The following is a 26048-nucleotide window of genomic DNA, read 5'->3' on the forward strand; positions in this document are numbered from 1 at the left end:
ATATATATATATATATATATATATATATATATATATATATATATGCAAAAACCCTCTTATGGGGGCAGAGGGGATGTTCTGTGTAACATAACTCTCAGGTTACCAAGTGCATTCTTGCCTGCAGGAAGCTCTCTGCCCTGGGGACAGCTGTCAGGTATGTGAGATTAGCTTTCCTTTGTGTGGTTGTAGCACTGCTTTCAGGTTTTCTCCCCAGCCCTGCCCCCCTTCCCTCCTTTACCTCACAATAAGAATTTGTTGAATTTGAGGGAACCTTACACAAGACCAGCCAGGGACAAGCCTCAGCATAACTTGAAAGGCACCGGTGAAGGCCAGGTTACTGTCCAGGGTAGGGCTGTTGGAGGAGAGAGCAGGCTGCGTGGCGAGGGGGGAGGAGAAGAAAAATGACAAGGACTTCCTCGTTTAGTTTCAAATTTTGTTTTTAATTACGTGTTGGTCTGGAGAGGTGAATCAGTCACTAAAAGCTAAGTTTATTTGCCTGTCATGGTGTCTTGGTGACATGGTGGCCATTACCCTTATCCCACCACTTGGGAGCAGAGGCATGGTGATATCTATGAGTTCAAGGAAAGCATGTTCTACGTTGGGAGTTCCAGGCCAGCCAGGGCTAACATAGTGAGACCCTGTGTCCAAACCGTCTGTCCCATCCATCTGTGTGCTGTGTGCACACGTGTGGAGGTCAGAAAACAACTTGTGGGAGTCTATTGTCTGCTTCCACCAAACGAATCCAGGGACCAAACTCAGGTTGTCTTTCCAGCTAACTCTGTGAGGCAGTGTGGGTACCCTGCTGAGCCATCTCTCTGGCTCATCATCATCATCATCATCATCACCGCCACCACCACCACCACCAACAATAAATTTGTTATTATTTTTATGTGTAAATGTTTGCTTACACGCTTACACGTATGTCCATATGCCACGTGCGTGCCTGATACCTGGACATCATACGAGTGCTGGGAATCAAACCCCAGCATTCCTAACCATTGAGCCGCCTCTTCAGCCCATGTTTCCATTAAAAAAAAAATTACTACATTTTATTGTATGTATGTCTATGTGTGCAACTTTTTTTTTGTGAGTCATTTTTCTCTTTCCACCACGTGGAGCCTGAGATCACAGCCCTCAGGCTGTGAGGTGGCGCTGATATCCTCTTAAGCCCTCAGGCCGTGAGGCAGAGCTGCTATCCTGAGCCCTTCTTTAGTTATTAAGTGGGATTAAAACTGATTTGTTTTTTTTTTCTTTTCCAAATTGAGATATAAATCACATGTCACGAGTCACACAATCTTAAAGCATTCAGGTCACAGGTTCTAAGCTATGTAACCATCACTCCTGTGTCATGACAGACCGTTGTCACACCAGCAGTTTGAACTAACTATACCCCTTCACCTTCTCAAGCAGTTTTGCTCTGATGTTGCCTTCCGTGGACACTTCCTGCTGCTGGTTATATAACATGGGAGCCTTAACTCCTCCACGCTGTAAAGTGTGCTCCTTCCTGGTGGTCTTGAACCAGGGCACCACTGTGTAGCTGGAGCTGACCCTGGAGCCTGTGACTCTCCTGCCTTAACATGCCCCCTACCCCAGGCCACGCCCTGTTATTTTGCCCCTTTTGTGGCCAAATGATGCTCTGTCCTTAGGCTCCACTTTACTTGATGGACAGACTGTTTCCACTGGGTGATACTGAACATTCATGTGCAGGCATTTTGGGGGCCATATGTTTTCAATAATTTGGGGTCTATAGCAAGGAGTGGAATTGCTGGATTCTATGGTAATTCCGTGTTTAACTTTCTGAAGAACTGCCAAACTTTAAGCAGGGTTTTGTATAAATATAAGGATCATGTTTTCCATTTTATTTCAACACTGGAAATTGTATGTCAGGACAATTTTTTTTTTTTTTAAACCTTAACAAAAGGCATGAAACTTTTAGGATATGCATTTTAAGCAAAATTTACTGAGATAAGCAAAAGCAAGAGGTAGTTTTCAAGCGCTGGGATACTCAAAAGGTTTGAGTTATTCATGTAATCTTTTAGTTCTTACATATTTCTTTAGCGTGTGTGTGTGTGTGTTGTGTCACACATGTGCCATGGTGTATGTGTGGAGGCCAGAGGATACCTTTTTCTTATTTTTTTGAACCAGAGTCTATGTAGCTCTGGGTATCCTGGAACTCAGTGTGTAGACCAGGCTCGTCTGGATCCTACAGAGATCTCCCCGCCTTTGCCTCCCAAGTGCTGGGATTAAAGATGTTGCATCACCACACTCAGGCAGAGGACAACTTTTACTGATGATCTGAGATCCCTGAAAACCATATAAAGAGCAGGACAAGCATACTGAGGTAGGAAGGGGGAGACAGGACAGTCGCTTAAAAGTTTGCTGGTCAGCAGCCAGGAGTATCAGGGCAAAGCTGCAGAAACAAGAGAGACCCTGTCAGTAAACAAGATGGATCTGATGCGTGCTGGATGCACACACACACACACACACACACACACACACACACACACACACACCTCACTCATTTATTTGAAGATGGCAGATGCCTTGTCTGTCTTGGAGTTCTCAGTCTGACAGTGGGTTCCTACTGATGCCTGTTCCCAAGGACAAAAGTGAAGTTTTCTTATTAAAGGGAAGGCAGAAAAAGAAAGTGTTAGAGTACCTTCCGGGCCCAGAGGCTAGTTAGTCCTTGATTACAGAGGGAGACCCTGTACTTACGAGCAGAGCCCTGGCAGGAACCCTGTGCTAAACACAAGCAGGGCTGGGTGCTTTGAAATCAGGGAAACGGGGCAGGAGAGGGGCTGCTGGGCTGGAGGCGGGAGGGGTGGGGGGCATACGGGGTGGGGGGATTCCATTCTCTCAGGGGCAGGTGATCAGCTTCTCTTTGTAGTTAACTTTATTGTACCTCTCTGGTCCCACGGCTGGTCCTGAGGTGGGGATTATGTGGGATAGCTCCAGGTAGAGAGGGAGACTGTGGGGGGGGTATGAGGGGGTGTGGGGAGAGGTGGGAGGATGGGGGGTAACAAATCCAGGCATGTGGCTCGGGGATGTTGTCACCAGAGGCAGGCACATACCAACCCTGGTGGTGAAAGTAAGGTCTATATGTCCCCTGCGTAGGCCATTGTTAAAGTCTCAGGGAAAGCGTGGAAGGGAGGAGTGTGCCTAAGCAAAGTCACACCCAGAGATGGGAAAGGTGCCCAGTCCTGGCAAAACGTGCTCCACATACGACTGTGGCGCCACCCGCCTCCCTGTCGACCTGCAAATCAGGGAGGCCACGCTTGCTGGGCTGCTGGTGTCCTGTCCATCCACACAAGAACTGCTGACACAAGGCATTCCGTGATCCCATGTAGAAGGGCGTGACGTCGTAAAGGCTCACACATAATAGCTGGTGCCTGACAGGACTTGGCCTGCGTGCCTTCTCACACCTTGCCTTTCTGGAGATCTGGGAGAAATGCTCCCTTCATTTATGTACCACTTCCCCATGGGAAGAAGAGTATGTGTGCACCTTCTCGGCGAGCCGATTCTCTTAGGACATAATGTCAGGCAGGACATTGCCCACTTCCCAGTACAGAGCGGAGGCACCTGTGTATTGTACCCCACTTCCTTCTTTGCCTTCCATGTCTGAAAGATCTGGAGTTAAATCTGAATGCCTAAAGCTGTAACCCAGTTAAGTGGGAATTTCCTATCTTTTTTTTTTTTTTTTTTTTAATCCCCACATAAGTTGCTTTAATTTGAAATTACTTTTAACCTTGGAAGCATTGGAACCAAAGATTTCCTTGTTTGAGGGCATGGATAGTTATGTACATTATGGGTTTTGATTCCCCACTATAGTTATGCCTTCTTACTTCACTGAAGCAGAAACTAAGCCACATAGCTTGAAAGGAGCTGGGGGCCTGCCAAGCTCTTGGTGACCAGGCCTGGGTTTAAATCTAACTCTCTCGCTTCCAAGCCTGCTGCTGCTCTGATCATGGCTGCTGCTCAGTTTCCCTGGATCCAAGCCATTGCTCCATCTCTTCATTCTTGGCAAACCTCACTGAGATAGTACTACATTCAAGAAGGTGGACTTGGATGGGCGGGCAGGTCGGTGTCAGAAAGCGTAGAAGAGACCTGTGAAAAGGTCATGGATTTGGACAGAAGAGACTCTGTCCATCTGGGGTCTGCCTTCTCGTGTAAAGGCCAAAGGTACACACAGGATAAGAGTAACCCTCCTTTTCCAAGTTCTTCCCTACTTCCCACCTCTCCCCCACCATGATAGGCATCCATCCAAGGAAGGACCTGTTGTGTCTGCCAGATTGGAGCCAGAGACACACTATAGCAGTTTGGAATTCATTCTGGACGAAATCTCGAATATTCTTCTGTCTGAGTCAGACTCTGGTGGTTTTTAAAAATAGGCTCACACCGACAGGCGACCCAAGCGACATCAGGCTCGAGGCCGCTGGAACAATTCGTGCAAAACCAAGTCAGGAGCAGCGGTTTAACCATCCGACTGCAGAGAGGAGTTGTGCTCCTTCCACTTCCTTCGTGCAACTTTTTGTTGATCTAGAGCCCTGCTGTGCCCCACGAGGGCATCACAGCCTCATAGATGAAAGCCACTGTTTCATTTCATACCTAAGTGAACCTAGGTCCAGGTGGCACCCCCGGTCTGGCTTGTTTCCAGTAGGAGGGGTGGGGGGAGAGGGAGCACGGAGGGTTGGGTTCTGTGTCTTGCAAAAGCCAGGACTTTGCTTATGGAGGAGCAAGGATAGGGGGGGGGGGGGGCTTCTCAGAGCTGTGGTCCTGGCCAACCAAGTGTGGACACCTTGAGTGGTGGTGAGGGCGCCCTGGCTCTGGCTCTTGCATCTCTAAGTACATGAAAAGTCTACCCACATTTCAAACGCTCAAGAGCTGTCTTGCCCCAGACCAAATAGGACATCTGGCGGCCCCAACCAGCCAGAGAACTGTTACCTGGTGAGAGCTGAATTTTGAAGTCGGTTCTAAGTGATTTGTGGTTTGAAATGATGGCATAATTTAGGGATTTCTATCTCTCACTTACTGTCCTGATTTGGGTCAGCTAGCAGGTCTCCTTGCCTCTCCCTTTAATTAAGCTCCCCCTCTCCCCCTTTCCACACCTGCTGGCTGTCTTACTATAGAAGCTAAATCACTTTCATCCTTTTTATATTTGGTCACAATTTGGAGTGTCTTTTCTTGCCTTTCTTTTTTAATGGTAAATATAGTATATGTCCCCTATGTAGAATATGTATATTCTTGGACACTTTTATAACTATTTAACGTGTGTTGGTAATTTCAGCCCCTACCCATTGTATTCTTTTAAGCCCTTCCATTGGACCCTTTCTTCCTACGTCTCCTTTCTATTCTCAGGTCCGTGGTGTGTGCATGTGCAGATGAAGCAGGAGTCCTACCATTAGACCTGGAGCTAGGCTAAAGCCCAGTGACCGTCAGTGATCTTCCTGTCTCTGCCTCCCACAATGCTGGTGTTACAAACACACTAGGCTCAAACAAACAATCAAAAAACAAACAAACAAACAAACAAACAAACAAACACACTAGGCCACACCTGTCTTTTATGTAGGCACTGGGGATTTGAACTCAGGTCATAATGTCTGCACAGCAAGCGTTCTTACTCACCGAGCTGCCTCCCCAGCTGCAGATTACTGTCTCTCTTACTGCCTTTGTTACCTGCCCTGCCTTGACATTTACGCCCCCACCCCAGTTCTTGTGCATGGCCACCCCCTCTTGCTTTCTGTTGCACACCTCGACTGGACTTGGTGTTTTTCTGGAGTGTGTTGGAGGACTACTTTCAACCCAGTTTGCATGGGTATGTGTTGTTCAGTGTTGACTGTTACCCATGGGTCTTTTTTGCTGAGAGACAGAACAACTACACACTTGTTCAGACGCACTGACAGGGGTCTGGAGAAGGGCATGCAGGGCTCCTCTCCAGCACTGTAGTCACTTCTGAGACACTGCACTTCCCTGAAAATCTTGCTTTTTTGGTGGTGAACCATCTCCTAAGAAGAGGAATTGCTTTAATTTTTTTTTCTTTTTTTTTTTTTTTTTGGTGGGGTTGGATAAGCCCTGGGTCAGACAAGTATTCTACAGTGTACCTGCTCCACTGTGGGAAAAGAGCTTTGAAATGAGAATCTACCTTTCACCCCAGCAAGTCACATGACCTCTAATGGAGGTGACCTCTCTTGTCACAGGTGACCGGACTACCTTCCAGCTGCAGGTGCGCCAGGTGGAGGACTATCCCGTAGACCTGTACTACCTGATGGACCTCTCTCTCTCCATGAAGGATGACTTGGACAACATCCGGAGCCTGGGCACCAAGCTTGCGGAGGAAATGAGGAAGCTCACTAGTAACTTCCGGTTAGGTTTCGGGTCTTTTGTTGACAAGGACATCTCTCCTTTCTCCTACACGGCACCGAGATACCAGACCAATCCGTGTATTGGGTGAGTGTCAAGCTGTCCTTTTGTGGAATTGTGGGATGAAGTCCTGGGAAAAAGTGGAACCCACAGAAAGGCTAGTGTAGGGGAATCATTAGGCTTAAGTATTTAATGATTCGTGATGGCCACATTCTGTTCTTGCCCTACATGTGACAAAGTGAACTGTCATGGTTGTATTTCTTGCCTGCCTCCCATGGCTCTGTTTTCTCACATTAATATCATTTAGCAAGTGTCCTCGGGGAGTCGTGGGTCCAGGTGGTCAGGGAAAGGCCAGGGAAGTGCGGTTTGTATCTTCTTTTCCTGTAGTGACTGGGGATGGCTCAGTTGATCAAGCACTTGCTACACGATCGTGAGTAGTTGCGTTTGTAAAAAGCTGGGTACTTCCGGATGCTCATAACCCCAGCGCTGGTAAAGCAGAGACAGAAGGATCTTGGGGTTTGCTGGCTATGAGTCACAGAATTTATGAGGTCCACGCTCAGTACGAGCCTCTCTCTCACGGGGGTCATGATACAAGAAGATGCTTGCTACCAATCGCTGAGCTCTGCATGCACATATACACATATGTGTGTGCATAACCACAAACAGATACATACATATATACATATAAAAGGATACATGCACTCAGAGATTGTCCCTGTTTATGTTAGTAGCTATCATTTACTTCCGTGTAACTAAATGAAAACCTTGATTTAGTTTTAATTTTTTTGTTCAGTTTTAATTTTGTGTGTGTGTGTGCGTGTATACTGTGTGTGTTCATATCTTGGCTCTTGTATGCCCTTGGGGGTACACTGTGTGTACAACACACAGTACTTGATAACTTCCAGCCTTTTCTTGCCTCTATCTCCACAGTGGACCTTAAAGAGTTTGTAGAATATAAGGCTCCAACATGGTCACTAGAACAGCTAAGATTTTAGTTTGTGCTAAGCGTCAGATACCATTCACACTGTTAATAAATAGGCACTTTGTTGAGATTATCTCGTTAACATCCCATATCAGCCTCCTGGGGGTCCCTATGGCTTCTAAGCCATGTTTACAGAAGGTGAGGCCTTCAGAGAATAAATACCTTTGTTACTGATAGCAAGGAGTAGACTAGAGTCTGTATTCTCATCAACACAATGACATTTCCCCATCCAAGATACTGTATCTGAGGCCAAGTGACTGGGCACTCCCAAGCTCCCACGAGCCCAGCAAGTCAGAGTTTGCCTAAGGCTGCAGTAAGAAGTCCCCAAATAGCTACAGCTAAATAGCTACAAAGCTGCCTCATTTGTACAAAATCCGAGGAGGGCTGAATTGTGTCGACTCTCGGCGCCTCTCCTCAGGGATCCAAGCTTCTTCGGTGTTGGGATATCAGTTTTGATTCTTAGTCTCCTGCTGCCACGGAGGCGGGTGGGTGTTCTTTTTAAAGACCCCAGGCCTATTTCTCTCCGCACTTTGCAGCCCAGACAGCTCCCAGCTCCGTCGGGTGAGGTGGTGATCTCCCGGCTGCCTGCGTCCTGAGTTTCTCCGGTCTTGTTTGTTTCATTCTTCCGTGTTGACCTAGATCCTCCTCAGGGGTCAGAAACCAACATAAAGATTGAGAAACAGTAAGATAAGTCAGGCAGTGGCAGCACACATCGCACACCTTTAATCCTGGCAGAGGCAGGTGGATTTTTTGAGGCCAGCCTGGTCTATAAAGGGGGCTGCAGGACAGCCAGGGCTACACAGAGAAACCCTATTTCAAACAAACAAACAAACCGAAGAAGAAGACGAAGACGAAGAAGAAGAAGAAGAAGAAGAAGAAGAAGAAGAAGAAGAAGAAGAAGAAGAAGAAGAAGAAGAAGAAGAAGAAGAAGAAGAAGTACAGCTTGGAGTATGGGGAGATCTTAGGAGATNAAGAAGAAGAAGAAGAAGAAGAAGAAGAAGAAGAAGAAGAAGAAGAAGAAGAAGAAGAAGAAGAAGAAGAAGAAGAAGAAGAAGAAGAAAACAACCCAGGAAGAAGAAGAAGATGAAGAAGAAGAACAAGAACAAGCAGAACAAGAAGAAGACCCAGTAAGGTAAACAGTTCTAAATACAGATGTATTCAAAGTTCCTTAAGCATAAAGAGCCACATTTTGTCATTTGCTGGGTGTAGCTTCTATCCACAGGTCCATAGGTAGGGCTAGCTAAATAAACTAAGTTGTGTCTAGTAGTTCCCACTCTCCAAGGCCACTTTCAGCTGGCCCCAGGCCACATGCTTTATTGTGGGTACTTTGCTACTTACTGGGAGCAACGGCATCTTAATCAAAACAGATTTTGGATTTATCAGAATAGTAATCCCATCTGCTCCTTTCAGCCCCTGCCCTGATTGGGCTCAGACTCTATAGTCAGACAGGGTGTGTCTGCACTCACCCAGATGCTGGGCTGGGGGGCTGGCAGAGGATCAAGGCCCAGTTTGGGTGTTTAGCATCCAAATAGTCAAGGGTATTGCTCATAGCTATTCAGACTTCCTACTTGAAGCCCTCCAGGCAGAAACGGTGGCAGACAGTGCTGTTCTTGACAGAGAGCACAGAGCTCTCTGAAAAGCTGTTCCTAAGAGAGGAAATCAGTGAAGAAAGAGTGTGAGGACGGAAACTTCAAATCTAAGTCATGTAAATCTCTCTTTTGTAAGCCAGGAAGTACAGGACGGACACTTCAGCTTTGGGGCGCAGGCTGAGCTTCCCATCCTGGGATCTCAAGTCTCCCTAGAGAGCCCCCTTTGCAAGTTGGGAGGGACAGCACAATGCAGGGCATGTTATCTAGCTGTCCCGTCTGGGACAACACACACGTTGTTTGCTTTCCTGTTTTAAAAAGCCCCATGAATTAGCTGCTGACATCTTAAAAACAAACAAAACAAAACAAAACAAACAAAAAAACCAAAAAAACAATTAGCCACAAATAACCAGAATTTCTATGTTTTTCTCCACTCAGTATATAATACACCAGAAATATTAAGTCTGAAGAAATACCAGGTTTGCCCTGGGGTGGGGGGGAAAGTAATGCAAGCATCAGATTGAAGGCAGATCAGACTGATCACAGAGCATCTCTAGGAAGCCCCAGTACTCGCTGACATATTTTCTAATACCAGTTGTGGGACTTTTTCTTTGAGCTGTCATCGAGATAATTCATGTAAAACCATCTCCACTGCTATTTATACATTTTTACTCCTTGAGTATGTTTTCCCAGGAAGCCACAGTGTTCCTTTGTCCCCTTGAAGGTGTCATTTCCACTGCCTGTGGCAACTCTGCGGCTGAAGGGGCATGCTCTGTTTATCTAAAACTCCTCTCCTCTGGGTGCTCTGTATCATGCTATTGACTGCGTCTGGGATTGGTTGGCTGTGTCCTCTGAGTCTGGGAGGTTCTAGCAGTATCTGAGCCATTGTCTAATCTTTCCTGTTCATCCACTAGTGGGTAGCAATTGGAGCTTCTCATATCTAAATTCCATGTTTCTTATTTTTCCTCATGCATACCCCCCCCTCCTCTGCCCCAGCTACACTGAAATCCTTCCAGGTTACAATTTTGTTCTTCAGTTTAATCTGCATACTGAAACAGTTTGGACCTCTGTGACTGTATTTTTCTTTTCTATAATTGTTACTTGGCCCTTTTCTCAAACCCTTTTGTTTTAAATTCTATTTTTGTTGTTGTTGAAAACTTTTACTTTTTGTTCTTTGTTTTGAATTTTCTAGTAATGTCCCTTCTGGCTTTTGGCTGTTGTTTCTTCCTCTGTGTGACAGTTTCCAAAGTCCTCATCTTAGGGAGTCTCAGAGCGTTCTGTTCTTGAGTGTGAGGTTTGCCGACATTCCTTCCGGCACTCAGCCTCTCACGTGGCGTGAAATGTTTTCATTAGCTCATCTTCACTGGAGGCTGTTTTCTATCAAGGACCATATGGCCTCCCACAGTGCAGTTTTCCTCTTTGCTGTTGTCTGGAGCCTTCCACGTTAACAGTGGGGCTGGTTTTCCTGTTCATGTCTCAGCTGAGGGTTCTTGCACCATACATGTTGTGAATTCTCACCACCAAGGTCTAGAGTGACTTTTTAAAGATTTATTTATTTACTATGTAATAGTCTTCTGTCAACATGCATGCCTACGCACCAGAAGAGGGCACCAGATCCCATTACAGATGGTTGTGAGCCACCATGTGGTTGCTGGGAATTGAACTCAGATCCTTGGGAAGAGCAGCCAGTGCCCTTAACCTGTGGGCCTGATTCTCAGCACCCACACTGGGCAGTTCACAACTGCCCGCAACTCTTGTCTGATGCCCTGTTCTGATTCCACAGCACCTGCATGTACAAGGTATATCATACATACATACATACATACATGCATATTAAAATGTATGTATGTGTGTGTGTGTGTGTGTATGTATGTGTGAATAATAAACTGAGTCACCAGTAATATATTGGTGTCCCACTAAAGAAAGATATGTACTTTCTGATGTCATTTAGCCAAGAACAAGCTGAGATTTGAATTCTATACTTTTTGTTCTCTGTGTCATCTGTCCCCAGTCTATCTGTCTGTCTGTCTGTCTGTCTGTCTGTCTGTCTGTCTGTCTGTCTGTCTGTCATATGAGTCTGACTCTATGCCCACCTGAAGACTCTCTTGTGAATCTGTCCCTGCCTCTGTGTTGGTCTTTTTGTGTCTGGTGTATGTCTGGTTTTGCTCTGTGTTTATTGAACAGCACAGGAAGCGTTACACGGGGAAGGAGTGAGGGGTGAGGCGAGCGCCTCCTGGTCTTTCAGTTCTCCCTTCTTTCTGATAGCAGACATGACTGACAGCAGAACTGGTGCTGTAGGTCCAAGCCTTCCTTGCCAGCCACCGTGCCAGATGCCAGCAGCCTGGCTTTCCATCTTGGTCTTGCCACAGAAGTAGCAGATCTACTTAGCTTCCAGATGGAGGCCCCACAGTAGGTCATATATCCTGATTCCAACCACAGTAGGTCCCCTATTTCTGGATCCCAACCTTCTAGGTGTGTTTAGTCATGTTGGAATCCAAGCCCAAGCCTGGAGAGGAGAGATATATTTTAATGGAATTTTGCAAGGGATTAAGTCACTGACTCCAATTGACTGAGATAACAAACTTGATCATTGATCAAGTAATATCCAAATGTTATATTCAGTATTTATGATAAATATTCTTTTATATCCTTTTATCTTTTAACCTCTATTTTTCTTTTCAACAAATGATACATGTGCATTGTCCGGGGCAGAGGTGTGGAAGAGCACATGACTTAAGATTGCAGCTGTGTGCCGGGCAATGGTGGCATACACCTTTAGTCGAAGCACTTGGGAGGCAGAGACAGAGGCACATAAATCTCTGTGAGTTTGAGACCAGCCTGGTCTACAGAGAGAGAGTTTCAGGACACCCAGGACTACAGAGAGAAACCCTGGTTTGAGAAAACCCAACACCAACCGAACAAATTGATTGCTGCTGTGCATTAGCTTAAAAACTGATGTCATGGGAAATCCAAGGTGCGCAAGGCTGGGTGTTACATTGTCCCCTTAAAGGCAGGCTAAACAAACAGGCTGAGCACACAGTAGGATAGCGGTCTTAGATCTTAAATGACTTCACAGTGCATTATTAACTGGGTGTTGAAGTCCATCAAATGTTTCATAATAATGCATCACTACATGTGTGTGTATGTATGTGTATGCCTGTTTGTGTATTTTTTATTTATGTGTGTGTGTGTGCTGGTACCCAAGGTGGCCAGAAGAAACTGTTGGATACCCTCGAGCTGGAGTAACAAAGCAGTCCTGAGCTGCCTGATGTGGGTGCTGGAACTGAACTTGGATCCTCTGGAAGAGTAGCAAGCTCTCTTAACCACTGAGCCTGTCTTTAAATGTTTTTTTAAAGATTTATTTATTTATTATTATATGTAAGTACACTGTAGCTGTCTTCAGACACTCCAGAAGAGGGAGTCAGATCTTGTTACGGATGGTTATAAGCCACCATGTGGTTGCTGGGATTTGAACTCCGGACCTTCGGAAGAGCAGGCGGGTGCTCTTACCCACTGAGCCATCTCACCAGCCCCTTTAAATGTTTTTTATGTGAGGTCCCCTCTCTTCTCCTCTGGGCTTACAGAGTTCAGAGATATTAGATCACTTAGAGCTGGAGGTGAATTTAGGTCCTCTGCAAGAGCAGTCATTATGCTCTTAGCTGCTGATTTTTCTGTCTTGCTTATAGCCTGCAGTGGATACTTCCTCTCTTTCTAGGCTGGTGGTTGGAGATCTCATTACTGGCTTAGTACTATAGCTCTAAGTAGCACCCAGGCAGCCCTGGGCTCCTCCTAGGACCAGCTGCAAGCCTATGCTTCCTTCCACACCCTGCATAGAATACCCTTGGGTCCCACCCCTTGATCTATCTTTTGTAGCATTTAATCACAGTCTCTCTCTCTCTCTCTCTCTCTCTCTCTATATATATATATATATATATATATATATATACATATACACATAGATAGATAGATAGATAGATAGATAGATAGATAGATAGATAGATAGATAGATAGATAGATAGATAGATAGATAGATAGATAGATAGATAGATAGATAGATGTATATCCTGGTTTTTTAAAGACAAGGTTTCTCCGTGCAGCCCTGGCTGACCTCGTACTCACTCTGTAGACTAGGCTGGCCTTGAACTCTCAGAGCTCCTCCTGCCTCCCACTTCTGAGTGCTGGGATTAAAGGCATGTGCCACCACCGTCCATTTTCCCTCCTCCCATTCTCATCTCCCTGGTTAATAATCAGTAGCTCTATGAATGTCCCTCAACTGGGATTCCATACACAGACACAGTGGGTGAGGGGTTACTCTCCTGGCAGGAGACTCTAAAACAAATATCCAGGCCATCCTGGAGCAACTCCAAGGACTAACTAAGCCAGACATATGATCACAGGTGACGTGCTGCTTTGGTGCAGTGGAGACCTTCCCAGTGTCTGCGTGGTGCCAAGAAGAGGTGTCCCTGGCCAGATTACAGCACATTGCCTTTCGTTCAGACATGTGTCCAGTAGTCACACTTTCTGGTTCTTAATTACACTGTAGGAAGAGTGGGTCCGCTCATGCGGTTTGCAGGGGTGAAGGGGGGCGTGAACGCAGAATCAGACCCTGTGTTTCCACAGTTCTCCCGGTTTCTCATTTCACAGCAGTTACACTTTACTCAGTTTCTCCTCCAACTGTCACAACAAGCACACACCCAAGAATTCTAAATGGTGGCCCAGAATAACAGAAGGGAAATAGGAGCTTGGAGGAAAGTTGGCTCCCTTTGCGCTGTGCTTCCCTCCTCTCAGGGCCTGTATGTCATGGGGGTGTGGGTGGAGCCTCCAGTCCTTCTTCCTCCATAAATGTAATGTCACACTTGTTTCTGTACAAAATGAGAAGGCTACACAAAATCTTGGGGTGGCCGGGGACTCGGATTTCCAAACAGCTGCTTGTCTAAGCAGGAGGTGATTGTGGAGATGTGGGGAGGGAGGGAGCCCAAGGAAAAGCAGACAGGGAAGGACTAACTGGAGAGAAAGAACTGTCACTGGGGTGGACTGTGTGTGTGTGTGTGTGTGTGTGTGTGTGTGTGTGTGTGTGTGTGTTTCGGGAGGGCGTGTGATCTGTCCCCAGCAGCTTGTGAGGTCTGTGCAGCACTGGGACTATTGCCTCTCTGCAGAGAGGAACCTGCCGAGGCCTGTCCTGGTGGGGGTGGTCTTGGCAGGACCTTTAGCAGTTGCTAAGCCTGTTTCCCTTCCCAGGCACAGCTTGAATGGCATTCTAAAGCCTTTCTCCTAGGCCTTTCTGTCAATACTTGCTTTTCTGAAGAGAGACCTTTCTTTTTAGCAGTCCACAGATCCTGCAGGTCTGTCCCGTGCACACTGCATCCGGCCCGCTGGCCTTCCTCTGTCTCCTTTCTCCACATGGTGTTAACGTTCTTTTCTCTGGCTGCCACATTTTGCCCTCTATTCCTTTCTCCCAAGGATCCATTTAAGGCGTCTCTTCCTGTTTCATTGCCCCAGTTTGATAGTATCATTGGAACTACTTTCTCTAGGAAAAGGGGCCCCTTAGGGCTTCCCACTTCCCTGAAAGTTTTTAGCATGCCTGTCTTTTTCTCTCATTTGGAGAATTTGTAGATTTCTCTGGCGAGTGGACACTTTATCATTGCAGTAAATGAATGAATGATTGATAGGGTAGAAGAAGGTCTGTAATTCCTGTTCCGTTCTGCATCGCTTCTTGTGCCAGCACAGCCTGGTAGTCACCAGTGGGTCCTTTGTCTTACGGCAGCAGCATAGTTTGATGAGAAAAGCTGGCTAACCACAGTCTTGCTTGTGTGCCCATGTGCCCTCCCTGGCCTGCATCCTCGGTTGTACCTGGTCCTACTCATCTTCCAAGGCCTACGTCAAATCTTCCCGCAGCCAGAGTCTGCCATGACCTCCAGTTCTTTGAGCCATTGTCTGCACACTTCCGTGGTCTGGCTATGTGCCCACAGGGAGGGCTGGCTGTTTAGAGTTATTTGGTTTTGTTCTCTCCCCTAGGCCTTGCCCTGAGCAGGTGGTAGGTGTTAATTGATGTTTTTCCAAGGTACTTAGTGAAGGCCAGGACATTTGATTAATATTTAGAGATGGGACCGGCGAGATGGTTCAGTGAGTAGTCATTTGAGTTTGATTCCCACAACCCACATTATAGAAGAGAACTGATCTCTGCAAGGTGTTCTCTTGTGTGTGTGTGTGTGTCTGTCTGTCTGTGTGTGTCTGTGTGTGTTTATTTAGTGTACATACATGCACACTAAAATGTAATGTAATTAAAAATTGAAAAGGTAGGAGCTGGAGAGATGGCTCAGTGGGTAAGAGCACTGACTGCTCTTCCAGAGGTCCTGAGTTCAATTCCCAGCCACATGGTGGTTCACAACCATCTGTAATGAGAGCTGATGGCCTCTTCTGGTGTGTTTGAAGACAGCTACAGTGTGTAATCATATAAATAAAATAAATAAATGGATCTCTTAAAAAAAATTGAAAAGCTCTACAGATGATGATGGAAAATCCACCCTTCTCTCCTTCCTCTCTAGTTACAAGTTATTCCCCAACTGCGTCCCCTCCTTCGGGTTCCGGCATCTGCTGCCTCTCACGGACAGAGTGGACAGCTTCAACGAGGAAGTGAGGAAGCAGAGGGTGTCCCGGAACCGAGATGCCCCCGAAGGGGGCTTTGATGCGATCCTCCAGGCTGCGGTCTGCAAGGTAAGGACACCCAAGCTCGAGGCTCCCATTCACTCTTACATCAGAGGCTGAGCTCAGCCGCACCCAGTGGGCTGGGAAATGGGGAGATCTCTAGCAATCAAGTCAGCTAGACTTGGGGTGAGTTGAGCTTGTGTCGGGTGTGGCTCTGTGCGATAGGCTAGTGTCCTTGCCAGACAGATGGCTGTTCTGTGTTTATGCATCAGCTTTTTTGGGGGGGGGGGCTTGGCTTGTCATTTTAACCTTAAAGATTTCCTTACTGGGGAATCCAGCTGAAATAGAATCACCGAAGTCTTTGGTTGCATGCCCCCATGTTTGTTTTGTTTTTCCTGTTTCTCTGCGATGTGTGAATTCAGAGGGAGGGCAGAGATTACAACCAGAAGTGAACTTTGACTTTGAGAGGTTCCCAACTTGGGGAAATACATAAATGCAATACAGATAATGAATTAGTGTTAGAATAAGTCTGTACTGTCAAAAAAGCCTAATAGCAACAATAAAAGATTAATTATTCTGAGCTCATTACTGAAGCATGGGTTCTGTATGGTTTAGTTCATCTTTTTGGTTTCTGTGCATGAGCTTGGCAGTTTTCAGTAAGCTTTGTGTAGAGTGTCCACACTGGCGATGCATTCTTTTTAAAAAAGATTTATTTATTTTTAAAAATGTTACACATATGAGGATTTTTGCCTGCATGTATGTTAGTATAAGTTCCTGGTTGGCATTCCTAGAGGCCAGAGGAAGGGGGCCTTGGAATCTTTGGAACTGGAGTTACAGACAGTTGAAAGCTTCCATGTGAGTGACTGAGAGTCAAACGTGGGTCCTCTGGGAGAGCAGAGAGTGCTCTAAACACTGAGCCATTTCTCCAGCCTCTTGGTAATGTGGTTTTAAAAACCTATTGGGGGGGGGGGACTGGTGAGATGGCTCAGTGGGTAAGAGCACTGACTATTCTTCTGAAGGTCCTGAGTTCAAATTCTGTAATGAGATCTGATGCCCCTTTCTGGTGTGTTTGAAGACAGCTACAGTGTACTTATGCATAGTAATAAATAAATCTTTGGGCTAGAGCAAGCAAGGACTGAGCAACCAGAGCAAGCAGAGGTCCTAACTCCCAACAACCACATGAAGGCTTACAACCGTCTGCACAGCCACACTGTACTCAATATACATAAAATAAATAAATACATCTTTAAAAAATAAACTACGGGAGTTCATTAGTGGTAGAGTGGTAGGGACTCTTAAAGTTTGTCAGGTCAATGGAAGAGATTAAAGCATAGCTTCAAGGCCACACAGGGTAGCTACTGTTTGCCTCCTCCGTGATCAACACTGGGGTTTCTGAGTGTGTATGCCGGGTTTGTCCTAAACTCACTTTCCTCTCAAATCTGCCTTTGACATGGAAAAGAAAGCCACAGTTTCATCTCTGACCCCAGACAGATGGCAAAGGGGAAGGCTGGTGTCCAGCATTCAACCAAATCCCCTATTTTGTCAGGGGACAAATAGTGCAGGGAAAAAAAACCAAAAAAGTAAGATTGTCCTTACTTTTTTATCCAGAGAATTTGGTGGATTTTCTTTGGGGGGAAGTCATCTTTAAGGCTGTATAGGTGGGAGAAAAACTCAGTCACAGGTCAAGTCCAGCACTAGTAATTTTAGATGAAGACCACATTAAGTGTCTGGTCGAGGGAGAAGCCGGAGCCACCCCCATGCCTGCAGTTTGTCCTGTGCTATCCCGAATGGGTAGACTAGTCCAGCCATTGAAGTTCAGTATTACAGAGGCCTCTAGCACACTTCCTGAGCACACTGCGTGAACCTGGTGAGTTCTCATTGAGAGGCACTGTATGAACCTGTGTCAGCCTTAAACCTGTTGTACATTTCACCATGGCCTTTGCCACAGGAAAAGTTAATAATTGTTTAGAATTAAGCAGTCTGTAAGCCACCAATTTACCTTTTCCTCATTTCTGTGCTAAGGAGTTACATTTAGACATGCGCTAAGACATTTCTGTATCATTTGAAATTGCCTAATTTTTAATAAATGTCAATTCCCCCCCAGTTTTGTTTTTTATAGACTTTCCTATTGTAGCAAAAAAAAAATGTTAAGAATAGATAGTAGGCTAGCTATTGATGAGTGACTAGGCAACAAAATCATATTAAAAAATCTTTAGTAACCTGAGGGCCAGGCATGGCTGTGTATGCCTCTATTCTCAGAGCTTAGAAGTCAGAGGCAGGCAGATTTTTGTGAGTTCCAGGACAGTTAACACTACATTTAAAAAAAAAAAAAAAAAAAAAAAAAAGACAAATCAAAAAATCCCTCAGTCTCAAAAATCAATCAAAGGAACAGAACCCTTAGCCACTTGAACAATGTCAAAGAGAACTTTAGAGTGGACTCATGAAGGCAGGCTGAAGACCACTGTGGCTGGAGAGAGCCTCTTTGGCAAATAAATCAAAGAAAAATGGGCTGGTCATATTCCCAATGGGTAGAGGAACGTGCTGCTAAGCATTTCAAACATTATAGTGGAGAAAATGGAGAAATTAAACCACACATGTCATTTGTCTGCCATTAGTGATCACTCATGGCCAGTCTCCTTTGTGTCCACAGAGACCTCGTGCCCCTATCACTTGAGTGGTATTTCATTGCCGTTCGTTCTTCACTGAGTCTATTCCCCTTTGCCTTGATCAGAGGCTCCTAGGCCTGCCGACTGTGTGTAATAGAGGAAGAAAGCTGGAGTCTCGAGCACTTGGCCAGCCTCATAAGGGCCAGAGTTGCTGGGACAGCCCGTCCTGGATCCAGCACATGCGCACCTCAGCTTCCGTTGACCTTTGCTTTTGGTGATTGGTCCGAGAACAGGTCTGACTCACATCACGGGTTCTCCTTGGCTCTGATTTCTCTGGGTTGGACTACTCATTATCGTGGGCCTTAGGGCTTCTTTAAAGTCTAGCTCTAAGGCATGCTCTGTATTTCTTAGAAAGGTGATCTTTGCAGAAGATAAGGGAAATACCTGCTTCTCTTTGGGGATTCTACTAGTGGTAGTGGTGTGTGTGTGTGTGTGTGTGTGTGTGTGTGTGTGTGTGCCCTGCCCTGCCCAGCCCTCTCCTCTCCCGATCCCCACTGCTGCTCAGATTGCTGTTGGAGGAAGCTAACGGTGTTAACAGCTAAGGGACCACTCTCTTAGGCAAGCATCTTTTTCTAATGTAGTATCCACAGTGGGTTAGCATTGGAGTGTGCATGTCATTACCTTTATTGCTTTATAAACCTATGGTTGAACTTGTCTATGCTTGTTCTGGGTCTCAATGATGGTTTCTCCTTTTATCGGTTATTGATTCCCTCAGAACTTTCTAGAAGTTGGCTTTAAGTTGCGTATTCCTTATTCTAAAACTATACAGGTTGATGTGTGGTGAGTGGTTCAGACTAGACCTATGGTTGCTTTCCTACCTTACCAAACAGGAAGCACCCATGACCTCAGAGGACTCGGAGCGGGTGGGGCAGTGAGTGTGGCCTCAGCGCTGAGGTTTCCAGATTCCGTTTACTTTAACTATGCGCCAGTGTCCTCAGAAAACTATTAAAGTATTGGATGTCTCAATCTCTCTGTCTTTCTCTGTTTCTCTCTCTGTTTTTCTCTCTCTCTCTCTCTCTCTCTCTCTCTCTCTCTCTCTCTCTCTCTCTCTCTCTCTGTTCCTATGCTGTGCAGTCCAGGTTATCTGGCCTTTTTTTTTTTTTTTTTAAAGATTTATTTATTTATTATACGTAAGTACACTGTAGCTGTCTTCAGACACTCCAGAAGAGGGAGTCAGATCTTGTTATGGATGGTTGTGAGCCACCATGTGGTTGCTGGGATTTGAACTCCAGGCCTTCGGAAGAGCAGTCGGGTGCTCTTACCCACTGAGCCATCTCACCAGCCTGGGCCAGCTTTTTTGTTGGTTTGTTTTTGTTTTTTAAGGCTTTACTTCTATAATGGCCAGTGTGTCAGTTTCCTGGGTCCCCATCAGGGCCTCTGCATTCCAACCACAGTAGCCTGGCTTCACTTACCTGGCTGGGCTCTTGCACACCTGGGCTGATTTTCTTGGGCTGCACTCCCCCTCCTTGGTGCTCTTCCCTTCCTCTTCCCTGCCTTCTGGGCTTCCCTTCCTTTTCTTTCCTAATAGAATTCACTGCAGTAAGCACTTTCCACCCCACCTCCAGCCTCCTGCATCTTCCCATCCCACATCAGGGTGGTGCGTTTGTTCCAGACAGCGGGCCATTGCCGATACACTTCACCCACTGTACGTGTTACACTACGGCGGTCCTGGTGTTTGCAACGAGAAACTGGCCTCTTCCCATTACAGTATTGTACACAGCAGCTTCCCCATCTCTAGAGCCCCGTGCTCACATATCATCCGTCCCTAAACCTGTTCTTAAACATCAGTGTGTGTGTGTGTGTGTGTGTGTGTGTGTGTGTGTGGTGGGTGGTTTGGACCTGGAAGACTGGAATTTGAACCTTGGACCCACAACATGCTGTCTCCCACTGAGTGACAGTCCCAGCCCTTTGAACTCCTTTCTTTGCATGTCTAACCTGGTTTACCTGTGTTGCAGAAAGAAGTCAGCTTAAATGGCTGTCCATACTCCCTGACTGATCACCCTCAGTGGGTCAGGGTCTCCTAAGTACTTGATCGCTCCTATCCCAGCTGTCACTTTTTATTTTGGCCATTGCTTGAAAGACATGTCTCCTTGTTGAGACACGAAAGGTGTTGTCATTGTCGTACCTGTGTGTCCCCAGCACCCAGGAAGGACACTGCCTGGCACCGGCGAGGACTCTGTCACACATTTGGCGGGGAAACAATGCTTGATCCTCGTGCTCCTCGCCTGTCCACCGTCCCATCATGCTCTGGTGCCTTCATGGCCTCCAGAGTGTGATACATGCACCCTAAGAGTAGAGCCCTTAGTGCTGTGTACTGCAATGTTCTCAGCTCGGTAGCAGTTCCGGTGGAGAGAGAAGTCTAGAAAACTAGGAGAAGGCCCCTATTCTCGGGGTTCTGTGGGTTTTTTTTTTTTTTTTTTTTTTTGGTTTTTCAAGACAGGGTTTCTCTGTGTAGCCCTGGCTGTCCTGGAACTCACTTTGTAGACCAGGCTGGCCTCGAACTCAGAAATCCACCTGCCTCCGCCTCCCGAGTGCTGGGATTAAAGGTGTGTGCCATCACGCCCGGCCCGGGTTTTTTTTAAGACAGGTTTCTCTGGCCTGGTTCAGGTCCTGGAACTCTTACAGTCTATCTACTCTGCCTCTCGAGTGCTGCCATTAAAGGCCTGTACCACCACGCCTAGCCAGCCACTCAGGGGTTTTATTTGAGTTTGGGGATCTAATTAGGGGTAAATGAAACATCCTGTTTATTAATGACCCATATGACATCATTGATATTTGTGTATTGGTGTCTTTCCTCTAAAAAAAAATGCATCATTTATTCACTTTCTATAGTACTAGAAATGAAATCCGGGATGTTGATTGCCCAGGCAAGGGCTCTACTGCTGAGCTACATTCTTAGTCCCTGAAATGGGAGATCTGTGTGGCTTATTCTACATCCTACAGTTCCTTCTGTCCAGCTTGGACCCTGCTAGGAGCCCGCACCTGAAACATCCCTCTGTACTTTTGGGGGTTTGGGCTTGAGGTGGCTGTTTAGAACCTGAGTCACAGGCAGCTCAGTTCCTCGGAGAAAGAAATCCTACGCCGTGGTCTCACTGAATGTAACCACAGAGCAGAATTTTTTCCCCCAAGTATATCTTCTTGCGAAGTATGATTAGAAGCAGGAAAAACAAACTCCTAAGGAGAATGTGTTTATTTGTTACAGAGTGATGGAAACAAGCCTGAATGTCAGTGAATGTGGTTGGTCATTCGGGAAGCCAATCCCACAGTTAAAGCTTGATTTCCCCCGTGGGCCAGGTTGAAATTGAGATTCTTTGGTCCTTAAGCTTGGATCTCCCGTGGAGTCTGTCACTGGCCAAACAGGCCACCTGCCTCTCTTTCCTCCCTCTCCCCCTCCTCCCCAGCACCTGCTTCCTCCTCTCAGTGCCTTCTGGGAAGGTTCATAGACTGTGAGGTGTCATGAGGGGCTCAAGATTGAGGGGGCCACAGGTCTGGCTCTGTGAACTTAATTCTACTTGGAAGAGAACGAGAGAACAAGATCCGAGGCGCATCTGGGCATACTGGCCATTTAGGAGCCAGTGGTCGGGGATGACCCTCCCATCCCTCTTCCCTAAAGGACTGGCTTGGTCCTTTCACACCCCACCCCTCAGGCTCACAACTCTCTGTAACTCTAGTTCCAGGGGGATCTGGCTCCCTCTTCTGACCTGCAGGCACCTGCATACCTGAGGTACACATACATACCTTCAGGGAGACACACATACTTATAAAAACTTTTTAAGAATGTCGATAGTAAGAGAGCAGAGATGGGTGGAGGGAGGGTGCTAGGCACGGGGACTGTCTCCTCTGCGGGGAGATGCTGTGGGAAGCGTGTTAGCTGACTTCATCTATCATAGAGGAGGGGAGAGGGCTCATGTGTAGACACAGGGAAGGAGTGTGGACTCCCAGGGCTCCTGGTAGGAAGAATATCTAACAAGGATTGTTGCTCTGCACCAGAGCAGCTGCCCGATGAGGCAGTGAGTGAGTGTGGGCCCTGAGCCCATTGGCAGATGCCACGAAAAAGATTCCTGCCCCAGAGGGAGGCCGGCTGAGACTCACTGGGGTTCTTCTGTATTTAAGTAAATACACATCCTTGGGTATGTCCCTCCGATTTACCATGTGCTTTGTGGCCCCCAACATGTAAATTCGTTATCACAAAATGGGTCTGGGGAAGCTTGGACTTACTGTAAGCCCATTGGAAGATGCACCTGATGTGGACCGAGTCAGGGCCCAATCAGGTCTGTAGGCTGCCTTATTTACCCCAAGTTAGTTTGGTTTATTTGAGATGAGGTCTTGTTACATAGCCCAGGTTGGTTGCGTAGCCCTCTTGCCTTAGCCTCTCAAGCGCTGGGATAACAGGCATTTGCTGGCCTCACTCTTGTGTTTGTGTTGTTACTGGCATTGAACCCAGGGCCTGGTGCATATTAGGCTCTGTTCTGCCACTGAACTCTTTCCCCAGCTCATAGAAACCATCCTTCTTCGGCGTGGTGGCGCACGCCTTTAATTTCAGCTCTTGGGAGGCAGAGGCAGGCAGAGCTCTGAGTTTGAGGCCAGCCTGGTCTACAGAGCGAGTTCCAGGATAGCCAGGGTCTATACAGTAAAGACTAGACTCTCTGTCCAAAAAAATCAAACCAGAAATGGAAAGAAATTGTTTTTTCCTGGTCTTCCCTGTCTCCCCTCACTCTCCTCCCTCCCCTCTCTTCCTACCCCCACCTCTTCAGTACTTTGGATTGAATCTAGGGCCCCGTGTATGTATGTAGGGGGGTGATCTGCCACTGAGCTACAACTCCAGCCTTCCAGTCTGCTTTTCCACCCAGTCACTGCCTGGTGATTTAGACTTTAGAGTAGCTGCCTTGAGCCTGTCCCCTACGGTTCTCATCCATAAGCTCCAGTTGACCATGACCGTGACCTCTCTTGAACACACTCAGTTTATCTGCTAAGCGCAGCTTGCTTTGAACTGGTCCCGCTGGGTGGTTTGCAGGTGCAGCCTTTACTGTCCAGCCGGGGAGTTCCTCACGAGAGCCAAGAACAGGAGGGTGGAAAGGATATTCTCTGTCTGCTTTGAGGGACCACTCTCCTTGTCAGACATTGTAGCCTCTAAGTGACACTCCTTCCATCCACCAGATTGTACCCCAGGCTAGAGACCTGTGTCTGTGTCTCTAGCCTGTGTCCTCAAAATAGAGAAGCCAAGTCCCCTGCTCCCCCCCCCCCCCCCGCACCTCTGTCATTTCTCCCAGGCCTAGGCTCTCTGGGGCCAGCTGCTGGAGATAAATTAGCCAGCACATCTGATGGCCCCGGGGAGTAAGCCAGCTTTTATTTATTTTCTCAGGCTGGGAAGGACTGGTCTCCCACTCTCAATCCCTTCCCCTTTTTATGGGTGCTGAGAGAGGTCAGATTATGGGAAACTGAGTGGCGAAGCGAAGCAAGCAACATTTAAGGGAGATGAGGCAACAGAGGCCACTAGACAAGCCGGGTCATGAAAGGGTTATGATCACTGGGCTATGAGTATATTTTTAAGCATGTGGGAAGGAATGACTGATGGGACATTTCCCAGAGAGGGTGGGATTTATGGGGCTGTGTTTTCTCAAGGAGGGAGGAGCCCACCCTCCTTGGGGACAGTGAGATCAGAGGCTGGAGGCTTGAGGTTAAGAGAAGAGAGCAGTGGCTAACTGACGTTCTTCTGGGGCTGAGGTTCATTTTAGGAATCAGGTGAGGAGGGGGGCGTTTGTTGTTTGTCTCTGCGACAAAAGAGGCAAGGTCACTCAAACTGAATGTGGAGTGAGAGGGTGGAAGCTGGAAGTGGGCCGGCAGTGAATTGGATACAGATCTAACCAGCAGACAGAGAAGCCAAGTGAACCGCAGTCCTGGCCGAGTGCCAGGAGTCCGGAGTGCTTCCGCTCCGCCCACCCTTGGCATTTTCATCCGAGGGCTGACCTTGGTCTATTTAATGACCTCAGTTTTGTTTACATGTTTTGTTTACCTTTTGATTTTACTCAGAGACTGCAGAGAACGGTTTAGTCAAAAGCATGGAGCCTTTAGGAAACCTTTTTAAAGAAAGACAGCACTCGATGTAAAAATTAGAAGATGCAAGTAAGCAAAAAGGAGAAACGTGCACAGTGCTCCGCTCTGAAGAGAAGATGGAGAGTTTGTGAGTTAGAGACTCAGGTGGGAGGTTTTGGCTCCACAGCAATAGTAGTGGTGTCAATGAGTACCAATTACTGCCTCTTTACCACATTGCAGGTACATGGTTGCTGCCCTGTGTGTCGGTGTGTCGTTTCAGTTAAGCCTTTCAACAGTTGTTTTATCAGTAGCCATTATCTCTCCCTTATAGAAGAGGAAGCTGATGTTGGCAAAAAAATAAAAAAATTAAAAACAAAACAAAACAAAAAAAAAACTCGCTCAAGGTCACACAGGCAAGATAAAGCAGATGTGGGGCTGGCCCCAGCCCTACCAGCACCTGACCTCAAGCTGGCAACTGCTGCCAAGGAAAAGCGTTTTTTTTTTTTTTTGGTTTTTCGAGACAGGGTTTCTCTGTGTAGCCCTAGCTGTCCTGGAACTCGCTTTGTAGACCAGGCTGGCCTCGAACTCAGAAATCCACCTGCCCCACCACCGCCCGGCTTTACCTTGGTTTTTGAAACAGTCTCATACGTGTAGCCCGGGCTGATTTCAGACCTCTTGCTTTAGCCTCCTGAGTGCTAGGATTGCATGCCAGTATGCTTGGCCCCCACTTGAAAAATTTAGCATGTAGAGTATATTTACATAAGAAAACCATCATCAAAACTAAGATACTATCCAGATTGTGAGAGTTCCTCCAGGAAGGATGCTTGCCGCCAAGCCTGACAGCCTGAGTTCAATGCCTAGGTCTCACATGGCGGAAGGAGAGAACCGACTCTCACAAAATTGTCCTTTGCCTCCGTGTAGGTGCTTGGCAGACATGCAAGTCCCCCACCCAGTCAACAAAGCTAAAGAACATGTCATTTACACGTGTGAGTGAGTGTGGGCCTGTCGGTTCTCCTTCCTGCATCTCCCCCAGGCAACCACACATTGGCTGTTACTACACATAAAATACTCAGTGCCTTCATTCATTCATTTACTTATTTATTTATTTTGGCTGGCCTGTTTGACCCTACACAGTTATTCTGAGATTCCTTCTTGCGGGTAAATGTATCTACTCATTCTCTTTGTGGCTTAGTGGTATCCTGCTGCATGGTTGTCCAGCCATTTATCTGGCCGTTTACCTGCTCTGGACATAGGTTATTTTCAGTTATTGTTCATCCTTAGGAATTGCTATGAATGCCAGTGTTCTTATTCTTTTTTTTTTTTAAGATTTTTATTTATTTATTTATTTATTTATTTATTTATTTATTTATTTAATGTAAGCAACATTGTAGCTGTCTTCAGACACTCCAGAAGAGGGAGTCAGATCTCGTTAAGGATGGTTGTGAGCCACCATGTGGTTGCTGGGATTTGAACTCCGGACCTTCAGAAGAGCAGTCGAGTGCTCTTACCCGCTGAGCCATCTCACCAGCCCCGTTCTTATTCTTTTTAATGGATATTTGCTTCTGTTTCTTTTGGGTTGATACCTGGAGTGGGTTAGTTGGTCTTACCATAAGTGTTTAACTTAGTAAGAAATTGCCAGTACTTCTGCAGGGCATTGGTGTCATGTTCTAACTCTACAGCAGCGTTGTGGCGGTCTGGGCCCCACACACCCTCATCAGTCGTCAGTGTTTGTGGTCTTTGTTTGGAGATCAGCTGTATTGGTTGCTTTTCTTTTTTTTT

General features: G+C 46.6%; 1 protein-coding gene across 2 annotated transcripts in view; it reads left to right on the forward strand.

Moving 5' to 3' along the window:
* Window positions 1–26048, forward strand: part of Itgb5 (integrin subunit beta 5) — a 118355-nt gene that overhangs the window by 35696 nt on the left and 56611 nt on the right. For both annotated transcript variants that reach the window (XM_021208922.2, XM_021208923.2), the window contains exons 4-5: window positions 6195–6444; window positions 15471–15639. In XM_021208922.2, the coding sequence (XP_021064581.1) occupies window positions 6195–6444; window positions 15471–15639 (419 nt within the window). The remainder of the gene's footprint in view (window positions 1–6194; window positions 6445–15470; window positions 15640–26048) is intronic.

This window comes from Mus pahari, chromosome 12 (genome assembly GCF_900095145.1).
Source record: "Mus pahari chromosome 12, PAHARI_EIJ_v1.1, whole genome shotgun sequence".
Taxonomy (NCBI): Eukaryota; Metazoa; Chordata; class Mammalia; order Rodentia; family Muridae; genus Mus; species Mus pahari.